The 16,514-nt window shown below is 39.8% G+C and overlaps 3 protein-coding genes across 6 annotated transcripts in view; 2 read left to right on the top strand and 1 right to left on the bottom strand.

Moving 5' to 3' along the window:
• Window positions 1-16,514, top strand: part of LOC147314617 (syntaxin-1A-like) — an 87,114-nt gene that overhangs the window by 54,400 nt on the left and 16,200 nt on the right. For all 3 annotated transcript variants that reach the window (XM_086261670.1, XM_086261668.1, XM_086261669.1), the window contains exons 4-6: window positions 11,197-11,271; window positions 14,452-14,525; window positions 15,069-15,177. In XM_086261670.1, the coding sequence (XP_086117796.1) occupies window positions 11,197-11,271; window positions 14,452-14,525; window positions 15,069-15,177 (258 nt within the window). The remainder of the gene's footprint in view (window positions 1-11,196; window positions 11,272-14,451; window positions 14,526-15,068; window positions 15,178-16,514) is intronic.
• Window positions 3,313-5,888, top strand: LOC147314619 (uncharacterized). Of its 2 annotated transcripts, XM_086261665.1 has the most exons (5): window positions 3,313-3,528; window positions 3,863-3,954; window positions 4,333-4,527; window positions 4,616-4,692; window positions 4,949-5,888. In XM_086261665.1, the coding sequence occupies exons 1-5, from the start codon at window positions 3,378-3,380 to the stop codon at window positions 5,586-5,588; spliced, it is 1,155 nt and encodes a 384-aa protein (XP_086117791.1). In that variant the 5' UTR covers window positions 3,313-3,377; the 3' UTR covers window positions 5,589-5,888. The 2 variants fall into 2 exon arrangements, with proteins under 2 accessions (XP_086117791.1, XP_086117792.1); XM_086261666.1 differs by lacking the exon at window positions 3,863-3,954 and having other exon boundaries at window positions 3,363-3,528.
• On the bottom strand, window positions 5,965-7,715 carry LOC147314618 (uncharacterized). The gene has a single exon (XM_086262826.1). It carries the CDS (start codon window positions 7,611-7,613, stop codon window positions 7,008-7,010), a length of 606 nt encoding a protein of 201 aa, XP_086118952.1. The 5' UTR covers window positions 7,614-7,715; the 3' UTR covers window positions 5,965-7,007.

The following is a 16,514-nucleotide window of genomic DNA, read 5'->3' as shown; positions in this document are numbered from 1 at the left end:
TGACTTGGTTGTTCTAAAACACCAAAGTCCTGACCTTAAGCCAGCAGAAATGTTGTTAAATGTCCTGAAGTGAGCAGTTCATGTGTGGAAACCAACCATCTCAAAGATGAATGTGTTCTGATCAAATTTCTGACCATTCTGATCCGAATGGGTTAAAATTCTTCCACATTGATGTGCAGGACTGATAAGCAGCTACTGCGGCACAAGTTGGCTGCACCAGATACTGAAGCAGAGTTTCTCATGCCTTTTCTTCCTCACATATCTGTGAGAATCTATGTAAAGTCTGTTTTGGTTTCATTTGTTATTTTTTTTATTTACACATATATTCACAACATATAGCTGTTGTCAATAGTGAGACTTGCTATATTGACATTTAAAATGAGGGATGACACAGAAGGTTAGCCCGCAGCTGCCTGATGTCATGTATCGGTGATCTGTTCAGTCCTACACAACTGAAACTAATCAGCCTTATGAAGAAGTGTGCACATGTCCACATGCATGCATAGCACATACACTGTTATTTTGCCTTGAAGCTCTCAGCCCACCACCTTAGTGTTTGACCCTGACAAACTCAGTATTTGCTGTTGCCACAGGCAGCAAAATTAATTGCAAGCGATATGGGCTTATTCAAACACATACCAAGGATCTAGTTCCCAATTGCTCATTTCCTGAGTGGAGTAGCTATTTCTTGGTACTCTAACTTGTGCTTTCTTTTTCTTTTCTTAAAAACATTGGTAGGTTATTATTTATTGTAGCTGGAGAGTGTTGATATGGTAGACTTACATTAATTCTGTGTTTTTTCCCACCTTTAATTTCTTTTATGAAATAGAGACTTACAAATGTAAATGAAGGGACAGAATACATGATCTCACTTTATATGCATAGTCCTCTTAAAAGAACAATTTTAAACCCCCTTCTTTTCTTCCACATCTACTTTTTGTAAACTCAAGAGAGTGAGTCTTTCCATTATGAGTTTTTTTTGTTTTGTTTTTTTTTATCTGGAAAATGATCCTGTGCTCACGGTTCTATTCCCGAGGTTCTCGTTCTACATCTTTCAGTTGCTATTAATTGGATTTTTGCCCAGTGTTTGTGCATCACATTTCAAAAAGACGCTTGAATATATCCTAAATTTTTTTTGTTTCATTTCGTTTACTGAAACAGGTATTTTCTGGCATTTCTTAAACACAATCTCCTGCAAGGATGTGCGTCTGGATCAGTGATACACATCATGAAAAGGCTTTTCAGGCTTGAGCTTTAAGGAAGTCTTTGGTGATACAATAAATTTATTGTTGGCTTTTCTTTTTTTTTTATTTTATTTATTGGTAAAAAAAAAAGAAAGATTCAGATTTATTCTTGATGTGTTTGAAGCTAGACTTTAGGGTGATCAGTGTGTTTGCTGTCCGTGTAATGAAAATGTTCCACTTTGCTGTTTAAAAACAAACAAAACAAAAATGCTGTATGTGAAATGACACCTATCAGCCAGCACTCTGTGTGTCCACAGCTTTGTCTCACTGAGCTGTACGTACCACAGGCTGATATGGAAATGCATCTGTTAAGCAGATTAAAGTCTTGTAGTGCTTTGCTGATCAGTCTATAAATGGTTTACCATCTTTTGCATTATCGCATCAGTGAGGGTTTGTTTGAATGAGCTCCTGATTAGGATTTAGATGAAATGGTATGGTATGAATGGTATTATTCAGTGTCACTAAAATCCAAATATAACATTCTCCTTTCAGAGTTCAGTTTGCCATCCATGTGGGCTTTTCTGACTGTCCGTAATCATTAAAATTATATCCCAGACTGCCATGAGGAGCATTCATATAATATGGATCTGTATTGTAGCTTCAGAGGAAGAGATGATGATGATTTCACATTTCTCAGTTTCTTTCCCATCAGAGATATGTGCAAATATTATATTTCAGTAATTGAACATGTAGCAGTGATTGAAGTATTCCTCGTACTGTGTAATCAAATTATCCACTGAGGCTGTGTCTCTAATTGGGTTCAGATGTTTAACACGAATTTTAGTTTAGTGGGGCTAAAACTGGCCGTTATTTATCGTTGTGATTTATTCAGCTTTAAAAAGGAGGGAACTATGCAGAAACAAACTCATCAGAAAGAACTACTGCAGGCGGTTTGTTTTGATTGAATAGGTTGACCGGAATAACTTTTTAGAAGAATCTTTTATTCATGCTGGCCTCCTACAGCTTGTTAACATATGGAGATTTGGTTCTTTTATGGCATTAAGATGATAAATGAGTTTCTCACCCCCTTGCAATGTGCTAAAAATGGCAGTTAATGCTCCAGGGTAGTGTGTGTGTGTGTGTGTGTGTGTGATAGAGAGAGGGAATATGTGTGAAAGCTTTTCCATTTTCTCTGACTTTTTTTTTTTTTCTCCCCTCCGTAGTGAAAATTGAAGCAATGGGTAGCACTTTACTTTAACCCTTAAACAGCATTTTTAAGCTAACACTAATTTGCATTAGGGCAGTTGTAAGAAGATTTAAGTGGAATTTGCAACAGCTCCTGTGGATACCTGTAAGTGGATGCACCTGTGTAAACACAATAAAGCTTGGATGTGTACCAAACTTATGGAAATGGCAGTTTTCATTGTCACATTTCATCCTGCTATACTTCAAAAACTAAGAAATACAAAGAAATACAAAATACCAAGATGCTGTTGACTTGGCCTCCAAACTGTCAAGTTCTCAGACCTATTGAGCGTTTTAGGGAAGGTTAATAGAACAAGTAGCATCAGCAGAGATCCTGCACAACAACTTGCGGGACTCAAATGATTTGTATTTCCAGATGAAACCAGAGGTGTTCTGTCCATGCCCTGATGGGTCAGGTTGTTTTTGGCATCACAGAGGCGGCAATTCAAAAAAAAATCTCCAAAGAACATTGGGCAACAATTCCTACACAGTGATGTGACAAACTCACAATTATCACAGATCTTGATTGGAGTTCTTATCTGGTTTAGGAGGGAAGTGCTTTTTCACACAGGGTCAAGTAAGATCGAAGAGCTTTTTTGTCCTTTAATAAATGAAATAATGCTTTCAAAGCTGCACTTTGTATTTATTCAGGTTATGTTTTCCTAAATTTTAGCATCTGTTTGATGATCTGACACATTTAAGTGTGATAAATATGCATAAAACTAAGAAGCCAGGAAGGAAGCGAATACTTTTTCACAGCACTGTAAATGTTATTATCTCCCTGCTACTTCCTCCACTGCTGTCGTTGTCATAAAGCAAATGATTAACAACGTACTTTCTAATATGAGGCCATGCAATTATTTCACTGTAACAACGAAATGGACTACTTGCACTAACACTTCCGCGTTCTATGTAGTCCTGCCCCAGTGCTTCCGGTGCGGTTAAACCATGGCGACGTTCTACACTCGCTGCCTACAAGAGCTCCCAAAATTGAACATCACCGATGTTCATCGGATTTGCAGAGTGACGACTACCCCCGCCAGCAAATTAGATAAAGGATTTAAGTTATATGCTGCATCATATATACACAACTACGAAGGTAAGAAAACGTAAATTAACCGACAAAGAAACGCTAGCTAACGTCAAATGCAAACACTACGTTACTCCGCTATGTCCTTCATTTGATGTCAGTTCTCTACATTACATGTTTTCTTAAACGGTGTTTTATGTCGTCCTAAACTATAGTTGAGGTTTTCTTAACTAATGTCACTTTTGTAGTTAGACACTGTTATAATGGCGTTAGGTAGTTGGCTAACTATGGAGGTAGTTAACTACCTAATGCTACTCTTGCTAAGTGTAAAATATATATGTTTAAGACATGCTGAAATGAGTAATACAGAAATAATGCTAATGGTACTTGTATCTTTATTCAGTGTCCAATAAAGACAGGTTGTCAGGGGAGGTCGGTGTGAGAGCCCTGTGCTACAGGTCAATGAGGAAGAGTGAGGCACCACACAGACTAAGTGTAGGCAGGAAGCTGTGTAAAGTTGTTAATCCCCGTTCAGTGGGGTTCAGTTCATTTAAGCATTAGTTAAGTTCATTCCTAAAGGTCCATCAACTTGAATGTTTTCCTTGTCTCCCTGCTTTATCACTCCTAATTTGACTAGTCAGATAGTTAAATCAACGTGTGTTTGGGTGATCAGAAACATTTGACAACAAGTTAATACTGCAAATATACACAATCTAAGTTATTACAGTTATCAAGCATGGTTAAGTTGTTTTAATAGGGAGAGAAGGAAACACTAAGCATTCAGGAGGGTGCGTAACCATAACACTGAACTATGTTCCTGTTCGGCTCTTCCATGAAGATGTTACATTTTTAATTTTCGTTCTTTCTTCTTAGATTAAGCTTCTGGATTCATCGCCGGTGATACTGACACATAGCCAGTGCTCCTGTGTGGCAGGCGCTGTTATGTGCAATCACACAGTGGCACTGCTCTTCCAAACAGCACACTACTCACAACTCAGAGTGCCGGTTGTCCCCCCTGTGCATAGCTGCACGGAATCTGAACAGCAATGGCACAAGCCACGGACAGTGGTAATTTAAATGAGGTTAAAGTTTTTGAATTAGTCCATGTTTACATATGAACAGCAACACCATCCATAGTAAATGTGTCTTCTGTTAGGGTGTGAAGCCAGGACCCATCAACTCCATGATCTTCACTAAGCCAGTACCAAATAGGATGGCCCAGACTGGAGTACGGTAATTAGATTTGTAAAATTTGGTTTCACGTGTTACAAATGTATGTTGCTATTTTTTTCATACATACATGTGTCAGAATAGGTATTAATTTACATACAACATTACACTTTCTGAAGACGGCTAACTCAGTCATGTACATATACATCCCAGTCTCTAACTTATGCACCACTGTTTTACACCTTTTAGTTTTTAGTTTAGTTGTTGTTCAGTATAACAACCTTCTTCCTTACATTATTGTCATTGATGTTTTCTTTAGGAGTGGCTTCTACAGAGGCATGGTGGGTCCGTTACCAGATCCCTGCTTGTTCAGAATAACGGAGGCATATGCAAAATTTAATATTGAGGACAGGCCACTTGTGACCACAATGAACATGAGACCTGACAAGCCCCTTGTGGAAAGTGCCTTTGGGCTGGTGCAGGAGGGCAGTGTTCTGTCATATCAGCAGCCGGTTTTGACAACCCGGTACATCACACTACACCGCGATGCACCACCAACACCGCACTTGCCTCTGGAGGGGTATGACATCTTGCCATCAGATTGTGTGTTTGTGTGCTCAGAAGAAGAGCTTCTGCATCTGAAAAGCTTGTCTGTAACTCTGGAAATGGCTCACAAAATAGAGGAAGCTACACGTGAGCAAAGCTCTTCGTCTGAGTGGCATCAGCTCCGCAGGCCCAGAGTGACTGCCTCTAGGTTTCGGGAGGTGTGTCACGTCAGAGGCCAGAGCTCGGCCGAGTCACTAGCAGAGCGTATATTGAAGGGAACAAGGCAGACAGCAGACATGAGGAGAGGAACTGAGATGGAGCCTGCAATAGCAGCAGAGTATAGTAGGCTAATGAATGTTAACTACTCACCCTGTGGTCTGGTCATTCACCCCATTGCTTGCTGCATCTCCTGATGGTGTTGTTTTTGACCCCAATGAATACCCCCAGTTTGGCTTCGTCGAATTCAAATGTCCCAATGTACAAAACTTTATTGACTGCAAATATGTGCAGATGGAATGTGGTACCCCTAAACTAAAAAAGAGCCACGCATATTACTGGCAAGTGCAAGGACAACTGCTCATCAGTGGGATGCAGTGGTGTGACTTTGTTGTGTGGGCACAAGAGGACTACCTAGTGCAAAGAATATACATGGATACAGATGTGCACAATGCAATCAGAGAAAAGGCAGACTATTTCTTTTTTTACATATATATGCCAAGATGCCTTTGTTTGAAAAAATGAACAGTGAAAACATAGCAAAAAGAAAAACAGATCCTTCAGGCTGGCTGGAACAAAATAACTGATGTTTTATTTTCAATATATTTCATGAATTCTTTTGTTGTTACATGTTACCTTTATGTGACATCAATAAACTGTTATTTAAGCAATGGCATCAATTTAATTTTTAAAAACACACATTAAAACGTTGAATTTGTGCAGAACTTATTTACATGGTAAGTATTTAAAACTCCATGCCTAGCATACTGATATACATTTAGACAATAACACAACTGAACTGTAGAAAATGACAAATGGTATTTTTGATGTTCCAAAAGCTCAATGTCACTTATGATTTTAAAACGATTTAGTGATTTACTTTATAATTTTGATAAACAGTTTTGTTGAATCTGAATAGTAATATAGTAATATAATTAAACAGTATTATTAACATTAAACATTTGCAATGAATTTGAATTATCAATAACTGAAACTCAACTATCAGCACTCAAGTACCAGTTCTGTAATCAAGTATTGTCAGCTGAGAAGGAAGAAATGCAACTGTAGTGGCCTCAGCTGCAGGTCATTTTCCATAAGTTACTGGCACTGGTGTCTTGGGAAAAATCCATCTTGTCTCACTTAACCCATTTTTTAACTAATGCTGTGTTCTGGTAATTTGACAGCATACATGCCACTGCAAACAGTTGGTTGATATTATAAACATGTGACATGGTAATGATGCTATCAAAAAGTTTGTTCTGTTTGATCCTCCTAATGACTCGCTCCACATGTACCCTGAGTCTGGCTATGGCCTGCGTCTCCTTAACCTGGTATGCTGGCATCTGCTTCTGCTTAGATAGAAAAGGTGGGCAGTACACTTTGCATTTACAACAATCAGTGATTAGGAAGCCCTTATCTACCATCACTGCCATGTCTTCAGTCAACTTCTCAGCAATGCCTGATTGTTTGAATAGTTCCTTGTCACTAACCGAACCAGCATACAGATTAGAGATGAAAAGTAAATATCTATTTTGTTTTCATTAAGACTGGAAAAACTTTCGAAATTTAACTGATGGTGACCTTGGTATATTTTAAACAGTTAGCTTGAATAGAACTTAGGTGTACCTGGTATAGAATCGGATGTCAGTGTCGGAGCCAGCAAAACGCTGTAACCCAAATTCTCGCTGGACACGTAACTCCTGTATTTCCTTCCTCAGAGTCTCCACGTCTTTGGACAGGTCTTCTGCAGCTGATGCAGATATGTCCAATGCAGACGGCTCAGGGACTGAGCAGTAGTCATGATCTCTTGTAAGACTTTGCTCTTCTTGATCGTCAGGAGGAACTAGTTCAGGGCGTCGCTCCGTTCTCTCCCAAACACTACGCCGCGGTGGTTCAACTTTATAGCCATTCCACTCAAAAAGTGTTGGTACAGCACCTTTAATAAGCCTCCTTCGACCATCGAGGGTTGTTGGCTCTATGAGTTGATCACTGGCAAAGTGTCTGCAGCAGACCCTGGTGTGAGAGGTGATCGTGAAATGATCCCGGCGTATGTTTACCGGCCATTGTCTTCTCAAGTCGGAATGGGTCGGAAAGGCATGAAAACTTAGTATGCCATTAAATTTGGCTGAAGCTGAACAAAGTGGGACACAGCAATGCTCGGAGTATTTCTTCTCCTGTTTTTGAAAATGTTCTGTTTTAAATACTTTCCTTTTTATACTCATTCTGAAGCGACATTAGCATAGCTACCGATAGATAAGCAAACGTACCGGAAACGCACAAGCGGTACTATTTGGAAACGGAAATACGTCACATGCCCTAGTGCAAGTAGTCTATAGCATGCCCTAAATAAATTGAGGTTAATTGAGGTTGTGTTGGTGATGAATGCACATGGAAAAAATTATGAAAATGCACTTCTGCACATTTATAAGAAAATGTAGATCCATATATGAAAAAAGATGAATTCTCTTCAGTGTAAATGGATGTATTCAGCCTTTAAACAGGCAATGGTTAATGCTTCAGTGGCCCTTTTACATGGAAAAAGCCACAAATTTGACTGCTACAGAAAATAAATGTATTTCCAGTGCCTTTTTCACATTTGTGATAACCTGAACATGGAAAGCACTTGAGTGGGCCCTTCACTGCTGCTGACTTTTGAAGGTTTCACTGAAGAGAAAAACTTCCTTTGTGCTCACAAAATAAAGTGTTAAACATGCCCATGGATGGGCATGTTTAACACTTTATGCTCTCCACTTAGTGCTGACCTTCCCTTTCTGTGAATCCTCATGAGTGCTCTGTTCCAAGACCCTCACTCTCTTCAGCAAATGATGCCATCTTTGGTCCCTCTTGTAAACATTTGAATGTAAAAATGTGTCTGATTATCATACACTTAGGCTACTGTTGCGGGTTCAGAAAATTTAGAGTAGCACAGTAAAGACAGTAGGTTATACCTGTTGCCAAGGCAATCTAACGACTAGCCAGCATTGGGAAGGTGTGACAAGAGAAATTTTACCTTTTTCCCTGTTTCCTATAACATATTATACTGATTTGACCTGAAACTAGCAAATGTTTCAAGTCTTCATCGTTGATCAAAGCTACACCAGTTGTTCCAGTTCTAGTACCCGCTGTTTTCTCCATTTGAACATTTTCTGCGTATTAAACGATCAGTACAAACTGCCGGCAGAGATTTTAAATGTATTAGTAACTCCATCTATATCAAATTTATACAGTATATACTAAAATATACTAAATTCATCTTGTTGTAGGCCAGATTTTTCATCCATCGTGATTTGATTTATTGCTACGATCACATCTTTGTCCTCACCAGGGGTCTGTTACGGCCCTAGCAGGGCCTCTCTCTCTCCTGAGGGTGCCTGTGTGGGCGTGTCCCACTACCTCCTGCCTGAGGTGCCACCTTTCCCTCCTGTACAGCTGACTCCCATCAGCAATTAAGGGTATTTAAGCCCAGAGCAGGGTGAGCTCTGGGCCAGAGTGCCATTTTGTGTGGGTACAGCTAGTGAGCTGTGTAGTGTGTTGTCCAGCTAGTGAGCTGTGTAGTGTGTTGTCCAGCTAGTGAGCTGCGCTTTCCTTTTGACTTTTTGCTTTATTTGACCAACGCCTGAGTTTTGTTTGTGTTTTGTTGGTGTTTTATGGTGATAACGGCTTGTCCGTCTCTTTTAGTTGACTTACTTCAATAAAACTGTTTTATTTAAACTGTTTCGCCTCCTTGACTCCTTTTTCTGACCCGGTCACTTTTGTTACTTCCCCCTCACTGCCTAGACCCCCCCCAGGGGAACGTAACAAGTGGGGGCTCGTCCGGGATCGTTGAAAAGGGAGTTCTGTGTTGGATTTGGGTTTTTTTTGATTATCTCACTTTGTCACCTTTTTAGAGATTCACAACTTCCCAGTTTAGTTAGGTGAGTGTCCAGCTGAGCTTTGTTTTAAGTTCTTCCTTCGGGCACTCTTTTGTTGTTTTGCCTTTTTTATTTTCGGAGTAATCCTGGGCGGGGATTAGTTCCCTGTTGGGGGTAGGCAATTCAGGGCCCGGTCGCTGAAGTTCTGCCTTTCAAGTTGCCTCGAGCCCAGCACGCTCCAGAAGATAGGTAGGTAAAGTTTGTTGTGCTTAGGAACTGGGTAAGTTGTGTTTGTTTAGTGTATACTGCAAGAGGTAAGTTGGTCAGTTAAAGTAAGTTGTGTAGTTTTCCATTAATCGGTTAATTATTGGGTAGTCTGCGTGAGTTGGCAGACGGGTGTGGCAGTGGTCCTAATTAGGTGGTGTGTTTCTAACCCTTCACCATCCCCAAAATGGTTGACACAGCTGCTAGTGTACAGGTGTCTAGAGGCTCGTTTGTGAGCAATAACATTCACCTGGTTCCAGACTTCTGTGAATCCAGTGTTCACAGCTTTTTCAGTGTGTTCGAACGCCTGGCAACTGCACTGCAGTGGCCTCAAGATGTGTGGGGGGTGATGTTGCTGTGTCGGTTGACAGGTAAGGCTCAAGAAGCGTGTTCTGGTCTGTCTAGGCAGGACGGCCTGGTTTATGGAAAGATCAAAAGTGCCGTCCTTTGTAGGACCAGGTAGGACCAGGTAAGATCATTACTTACTTTGGCACACAAACTAATGCCTTGATTTTTCTTCATGGCAGTGCTCTGTAGGAAGAAGAAAAAAGAAACGGTACCTATTGCAGTTAACATGTGCAAGCCCCTTAGGGTCTCCACCACTATTTGTGTGGCCATTCTTTAGCTTGTAGTGGTCCTGCCACTCTTTGGCTCTGCACCGGCTCCACACTCATTGATCTGTATCTTTGTCTCTATAATATAAATGTGAATATTTAACAGTGTAAACCTGGAAAGAAGACGAAAGACTGCAAGAGAAAAGGGAGGATGTAGTTACTCCCTATAGAAAAGAAGCATTAACCCTCCTGCCATCCTTTAAAAAACTCACACCCATCACCCTAGGGACCATTCTCAGCCACGCCATAAAAAGACCATATATCCATATTTTATTCCACTTTAAATTAGCCAACCTTGTAAAACTACTTCTCCCTGAAATATTCATGTAAAGTTTTAATTATATTTTCGTTGTTTTAACCCTTCAAATCCCAGTGTTATTACATGAGCGCCCTGTGTTATAAGCCCCAAAAACCAAAAAACGAAACTAAATATTTCCACAAAAAACCAGTTGAAGTAATATGTGATTGTCATTATAAGTAGGCCTTTAGATGGACCAAAGATTGGCACCAACATACATTTTGACCTGCCATTATTTTTTTTGCATTTTTTTTGCAATTTAAAAATTAAAACTTCAAGGCCCTGAGTCTTCATTGACATCCAAGAAAAGAAGAAAAAATAAAATCATATGATGATAATTTGGGGTTGAAAAATAGCGTTTATAATGGAAGTCAATGGGCAGAAAATGGTCCCCAGGGTGATGGGTGTGGGGATTTCTGCTGCTCAGCCATTTTAGGCTGATTTAAGGAATTCACACTGGAATATTAACATTGACAGGTAAAAACTATCCTGTGGCAAGTTTGGTTATATTCCACTGAACACAGTGGAAATGGCAGCCATTTAACACATAGCAGTGGCACAAAAAGGTCCCAAGAAGGCAGGAAGGTTAAAGAAGGATGAATTGTGCTGCTGTGGACTGAAAGTGATGAATGTTTGTCTCTGTTGGGAGCGACACTTCCTGTGTGTCAGTATGGAGTCGGTGCCTGTGAAATCGTATTTCCCAGTGGTTTATGTGCTTGGCTGAGTTAGTATGTAATCCACTAACACATCCTCTCCTTTTTGTCTCATCTCCTCTCAGAAACTAAAGCTGAACTTGAGGATCTTATGGCAGACATCAAGAAGTTGGCCAACAAAGTACGCTCCAAGTTAAAGAGTGGGTATACTTTCTTTCTCTTTTCGCCTGCCAGAGCCGCTACTATTATTTTCTATGCTGCTTCAACTTTTTTGCATTTGTTTAATTTATTTAAATGTGCCTTGTTCTGAGAATTAGTGACCAGTTGGTTCCCAAAACTCTGATTGGCATCCAAAAATTATTGCACTTTTGAGTATGACAGTATTTTTATGTAATAAATGCTCAAAATTGTTTTATTGTCTACAAGGATGTGAGGAATTTTCTAATAACTGTGAATGAAACTACCAGGAGTAAAATGTTTAATTTCTCTCTTTTTTTTTAAAGCAAAAAGTCTGAAATATTTTAAGGTTGCAGTTTCTCAGATTTTGCAGCTTTTCCTTGACTTACATCACTGTAAACTGAAAAATGAAGGCTTTGGACTGCCAACATGGGACTAGAGAGATTCTGACAAGCATTTTCAATGTGTTAGCAAACTGAATATCTTAATTTCATACATTAGAGACCAATTAACTGGTTAATGACCATGTAAAATAATTTTCTTGCGCTGTTTATTATATGTGTGCACAGTGGTTTATCTCGTGGTCCTGGTACTTTCTTAGGATCGGCGAGATGGTAACAAGTGAGACATAATGAGACAGTGAACTGTATAGCATTTGGCAGCTGACAGACGACTTGGTTTACACTCATAGATTCAGTAAAGAAACGGTATACTCTGTATTAAAGGAAGATAAATATATACTTCGGTGCACAGAACTAGAAGATGATTGCCTTATCCTTCATCTGGCATGCCTACAGCCTGGAGACACAAAGATAAGCATACATATATGTATCGGGAGGCACACGCTTGACAAAGTGCTGTCAGGCAGACCAGGCCTTGCATCACAGTCCACTGTGTCACTCCAGTTCACGTCATTTGATGCCACAGGATACCTTTGTGTTGCTGCTGTCTGTGTGTTTCACTGAGTGACCTCTGAGTGCACCCTATGATAGATCCTGAAGAGGGAGCAACAGCAGTTACTTTTTATATATAGTAGGAGAAATAATTATTTGAACCCCTTGCTCAGTTTGCTCGCTGGAATTAGCAGTCTCTAATTTTTATGATAGTTTCATTTTATTGGAGAGAGACAGAATATTGACCAAAAACACAGAAAAAACAACACATAAAAGTTAGAAATTGATTTCCATGCTGTTCAGTGAAATAAGTATTTGATCCCCTCCTACCTTGCGAGAACTCAGGCTAGCATAGATGTAGCATACAAATCAGAATCAGTGAATCAACTCATTATGTGCATAAAGCACACCTGTCCTGACCTCTTCACCACCATGGGCAACATCAAATAGCTGTCAAAGGACATCAGGTACAAGATTGTAGACCTGCATAAGGCTGGAATGGGCTAAAATACCATCAGCAAGAAGCTGAGTGAACACTATATACAGTGGGGCAAAAAAGTATTTAGTCAGCCACCGATTGTGCAAGTTCCCCCACCTAAAATGATGACAGAGGTCAGTAATTTGCACCAGAGGTACACTTCAACTGTGAGAGACAGAATGTGAACAAAAAAGGAAAAGGCTATGAATAAGATAGGAAATAAATATGAAAAATTAAAAAGGGTAAATTTAACTAGGAAGGAATAAAATATAAATTAAGGTTAAAAATGAAATAACTGTACAACACAAATTAGAATGAAGGGTAAATTTAACTGGGAAGAATAAGATAAAGATAAATATATAAATTAAAGTTGAAAATAAAATAACTGTACAACAAAATACACAATATAGAACTATATAAGAATGTATGAAGAAATCTAAATATAAATAAATATATACACAATAACAGCAGCTGTACAAGTATTAACCGGAAATGAAGAATATAGTGACCAGTGTTGTGCAAAACCAAAGTCCAGAAAGTCCAGTGTGTGTGTAAGAACCATATGTGTGGGTCAGTACATTTATTATGAGTTATCATGTTTTTAACACCCTATGAGCTGTGATAGTTTGTTATACTGAAGCTGTGTGTATAAATAGAAACTAGCACAGACCCTTACAGTAACAAGTCAGGTGTAGCTGCACATCTCACTGTAAGATGTGTCCATGAAGGTGTAGCAGCCTTCATCAGCCATCTAATCCCATCTTAAATGAAAAACTGGATTTAAATGAAAGCTACATCTCTGTATATTTCAGCAACAGTACTTCCCGTGGCCTCTGATGGCCTTTCATTTACGTTATTATGCTCGGCAGCATCTTCCTGATGTGTGACAGCGAAGAAGCAGCCAAGAAAAAGTGACTATTACACACTAACATGTCACTGGAAAACTAGAACGGGAACAGTCACCCCAGTAATTTGTACCTTGATGAATTTCTTAATAGTCACTGCTTCTTCCACATCATCAATTATTCATCTGAGTGACTGATTTGACGTATGATTAGTTAATCTTTGTGTCATGCATGTATGGCAATCTTAGTGCATTACTACATTATTATACGTAGATATAATAACCACCCCCGGGTTATATTTATAGTTTAATACATAGATCATAGATCACATCCTCTTGATTACAGGTGTTGAATTAGAATTTGATTCCCCTATTGACAAAGTGTCCAGCACTTTCACTCCCAGCTTCACAAGCATTGACCGAATGCGGTAAAAAATTCACAGCCTCCAGAGTGTTATTGATTATGATTTGACCTCCTAGCCTTTCCTCTTGTAACAGTTCATCCTTTCCCTTGTCCACCTTGTAACACGGTATCTCAAAAACAAATAGCTGGATTTCTAATAAATTTGGATGTGTATGTTTGTGGTCTCCAGATATTGAATTCTTGTATTTTTAATAACCTCTGGACCGTTCTTCTTGCTCTAGCCTCAGGACAAAATGCCAGATCTGCACACAAAATGAACTGCCGTTCCTCATAATCTATTTAGCAGAGTACCATGAGGATTTGCGAGCACAGTTCTGCTCTCGTGGTTACAGTTCATTTTTGATTTTTATTAACCTCCTCGTCTTTCCTCTGGTATCATCAACGGATTCGTACCCTTATTTTCACTACTACTGAACAGCTAAATCATTGGTATCTTTGTTAATTCATCTAATCTGTACGTTGTGTATGATTTAATTAATCTCTACAGGCAGACAGCATTGGAGGCTTTATTCAAAGAGAGCAGCTGTCTGTTGATCAAATGTGTACTTTTGTGCATTTGCCCAGGTATCCAACAAACCATTGAGCAAGAGGAGGGGCAGAACAGGTCATCGGCCGACCTGAGGATACGTAAAACACAGGTACAGTTCAGGGAAGCAGAAGAATCACAGCTGTGCTCCAGTTGCATCTTACTGCATGACGGTGAGCCATATTTGAGTACTTTAGTTAACACCCTCCCCACTCTGTGAGGACATCGCTGGATTTCTCTCAGACAATCAGCAAAGATGAGACAACTTCACAGATGATGACATCATGGCATTCAAACCCCCAACTCTAACCGTAATCACAAATAAAACTCACATGTGAGAGGTTACCTCCTCCCATTACAATGTGGATTAATGGTGTCTATCAAACAGCACATGAAAATATCAAGTGTTTCTGTTAGTATTCATAGTATAGTATTATACTCACTGCTTTGAGTATACTTGTTGGGCCTATTTGTCCTATTTCCATTCTGAACACGCTACATTTGCATATAATTAGTGTGTAATATGCAGTTGGTACACTGCTACACTCCTGTTCACGTAGCATTGACTTTATTCTTACTTCTCTTATTTACTGTCTGGCGCCAGCATCAGTCGGACTCAGGTGAAGTGGTTTGTTGTTTCTCCTTGTCTCTGCAGCACTCCACACTGTCCCGTAAATTTGTCGAGGTGATGTCAGAATACAACACCACTCAGTCGGACTACAGGGAGCGCTGCAAGGGACGCATTCAGAGACAGCTGGAGATTAGTGAGTAGACCCAGGAGACTAAAGCCACCGCCACCCCTCAAACTGTGACTGTACCTGTGTGAACACTGCACAGATTCAGAACATCTACATCTATTTTCATAGCCCAGATAAAAACATCTTAATTGTTGTTCTAATTTGTATTTTCTATCTGGTTTGTCTGATCCCACCTAGAACACACCCTCTTATCATACAGTATAACATCTAACTCTTGTGTAGGTGTGCTGTTGCTACACTGTGAACAAAATGGTCAGCTTTAGTCATCTCTGTCATAATCACTTTTCCCACATTTCCTAGCATGTGTTTTATCCTCAGGCCAAGCATCGTCCTCTTCATATCTGTCCTCCCTCTTATTGCTCAGATGTTGAATTCATGTTAATTAGGCTAAAAATGAGATCTGCATCCTTTTTTTCCTGAACTGTTTATCCAGCGTAGGGGAGATGGAGCTTATCCCTGCTGGCACTGGGGCCTAAAGCAACATTCATGCCTACATTCACACCTACATCAATATACAATAACCAATTAACCTAACATGCATTTTTTTGGACTATGGGAAGAAGCCAGAGAAGGCTTGGAGGACCCACACAGGCACAGAGAGGGTCTCAGTTGGCGGTGACGCACTCCTCCTTCTTATTCTTCCTTCAGCTGCTCCCTTTTTGGGGTCACCACAGCAGATAATGTGCCTTAGGCCATGTCCACACTAAAACGTTTTCGTTTGAAAATGCATATTTTTCTCTCCGTTTTGGCCTTCCATCCACACTGAGACGGCGTTTTGGTCAAGGAAAACGGAGCTTTTTGAAAACGTTCTCCAAAGCGGATACATTTGAAAACGCCGCTTTCGCGACGCAGTGTGTACAGCGAACCAGGAGCCTTTTCGAAAACGATGACACATTTTAGTCATGTGATGTAGTCATGTGACCAATTAAACTAAGATAGCGGAGGGCATTGCACATCAGTTGTTATGTTTGCTCTCAATTTTGACAGCCCTATTAAAGACTAATATTAGTTTGTACATGTAGATAGCTTTTCTTCAAATTCTTTAACTCTCACTCGCTTTTCCAACGTTGTACTTTTGTGTTACTCGCAGCAACAACTCCACCTCATTGTTAGTCCATTTAAAAAATTCGCTGCTTTTCCTCAACATCTTGTGCTTCACGCATGCGCAGTACTGGAACGTAAGTGTTTTTGGCCATTGTGGACGCACAACTCTGTGAAAATGAATGAAAACAATAGTGTGGATGCGGAGCGTCATTCTATTCCTGGTATCCTTTGCCACACCAACAGTCTGCATGACCTCCTTCACTACATCTGTGAACTTTCTCTGTGGTCATCTTCTTCTC

This window comes from Aulonocara sp. 'chitande type north' Nkhata Bay, linkage group LG14 (assembly GCF_057382095.1).
Source record: "Aulonocara sp. 'chitande type north' Nkhata Bay isolate Kocher_YH1m ecotype deep benthic linkage group LG14, A_spYH_male_GT1.1, whole genome shotgun sequence".
Taxonomy (NCBI): domain Eukaryota; kingdom Metazoa; phylum Chordata; class Actinopteri; order Cichliformes; family Cichlidae; genus Aulonocara; species Aulonocara sp. 'chitande type north' Nkhata Bay.
The sequence above is the reverse complement of the archived record's forward strand: the minus strand, read 5'-3'. Positions and strand labels throughout refer to the sequence as shown.

Excerpts from the sequence above, each read along its gene's own strand:
- LOC147314618 (XM_086262826.1), bottom strand. The coding sequence starts at position 7,613 with ATGAGTATAAAAAGGAAAGTATTTAAAACAGAACATTTTCAAAAACAG.
- LOC147314619 (XM_086261665.1), top strand. The coding sequence starts at position 3,378 with ATGGCGACGTTCTACACTCGCTGCCTACAAGAGCTCCCAAAATTGAAC. Across the intron at positions 3,955-4,332 it reads AGGCACCACACAGACTAAGT|ATTAAGCTTCTGGATTCATC; the intron begins GTAGGCAGGAAG and ends CTTTCTTCTTAG. Across the intron at positions 4,693-4,948 it reads ATGGCCCAGACTGGAGTACG|GAGTGGCTTCTACAGAGGCA; the intron begins GTAATTAGATTT and ends TGTTTTCTTTAG.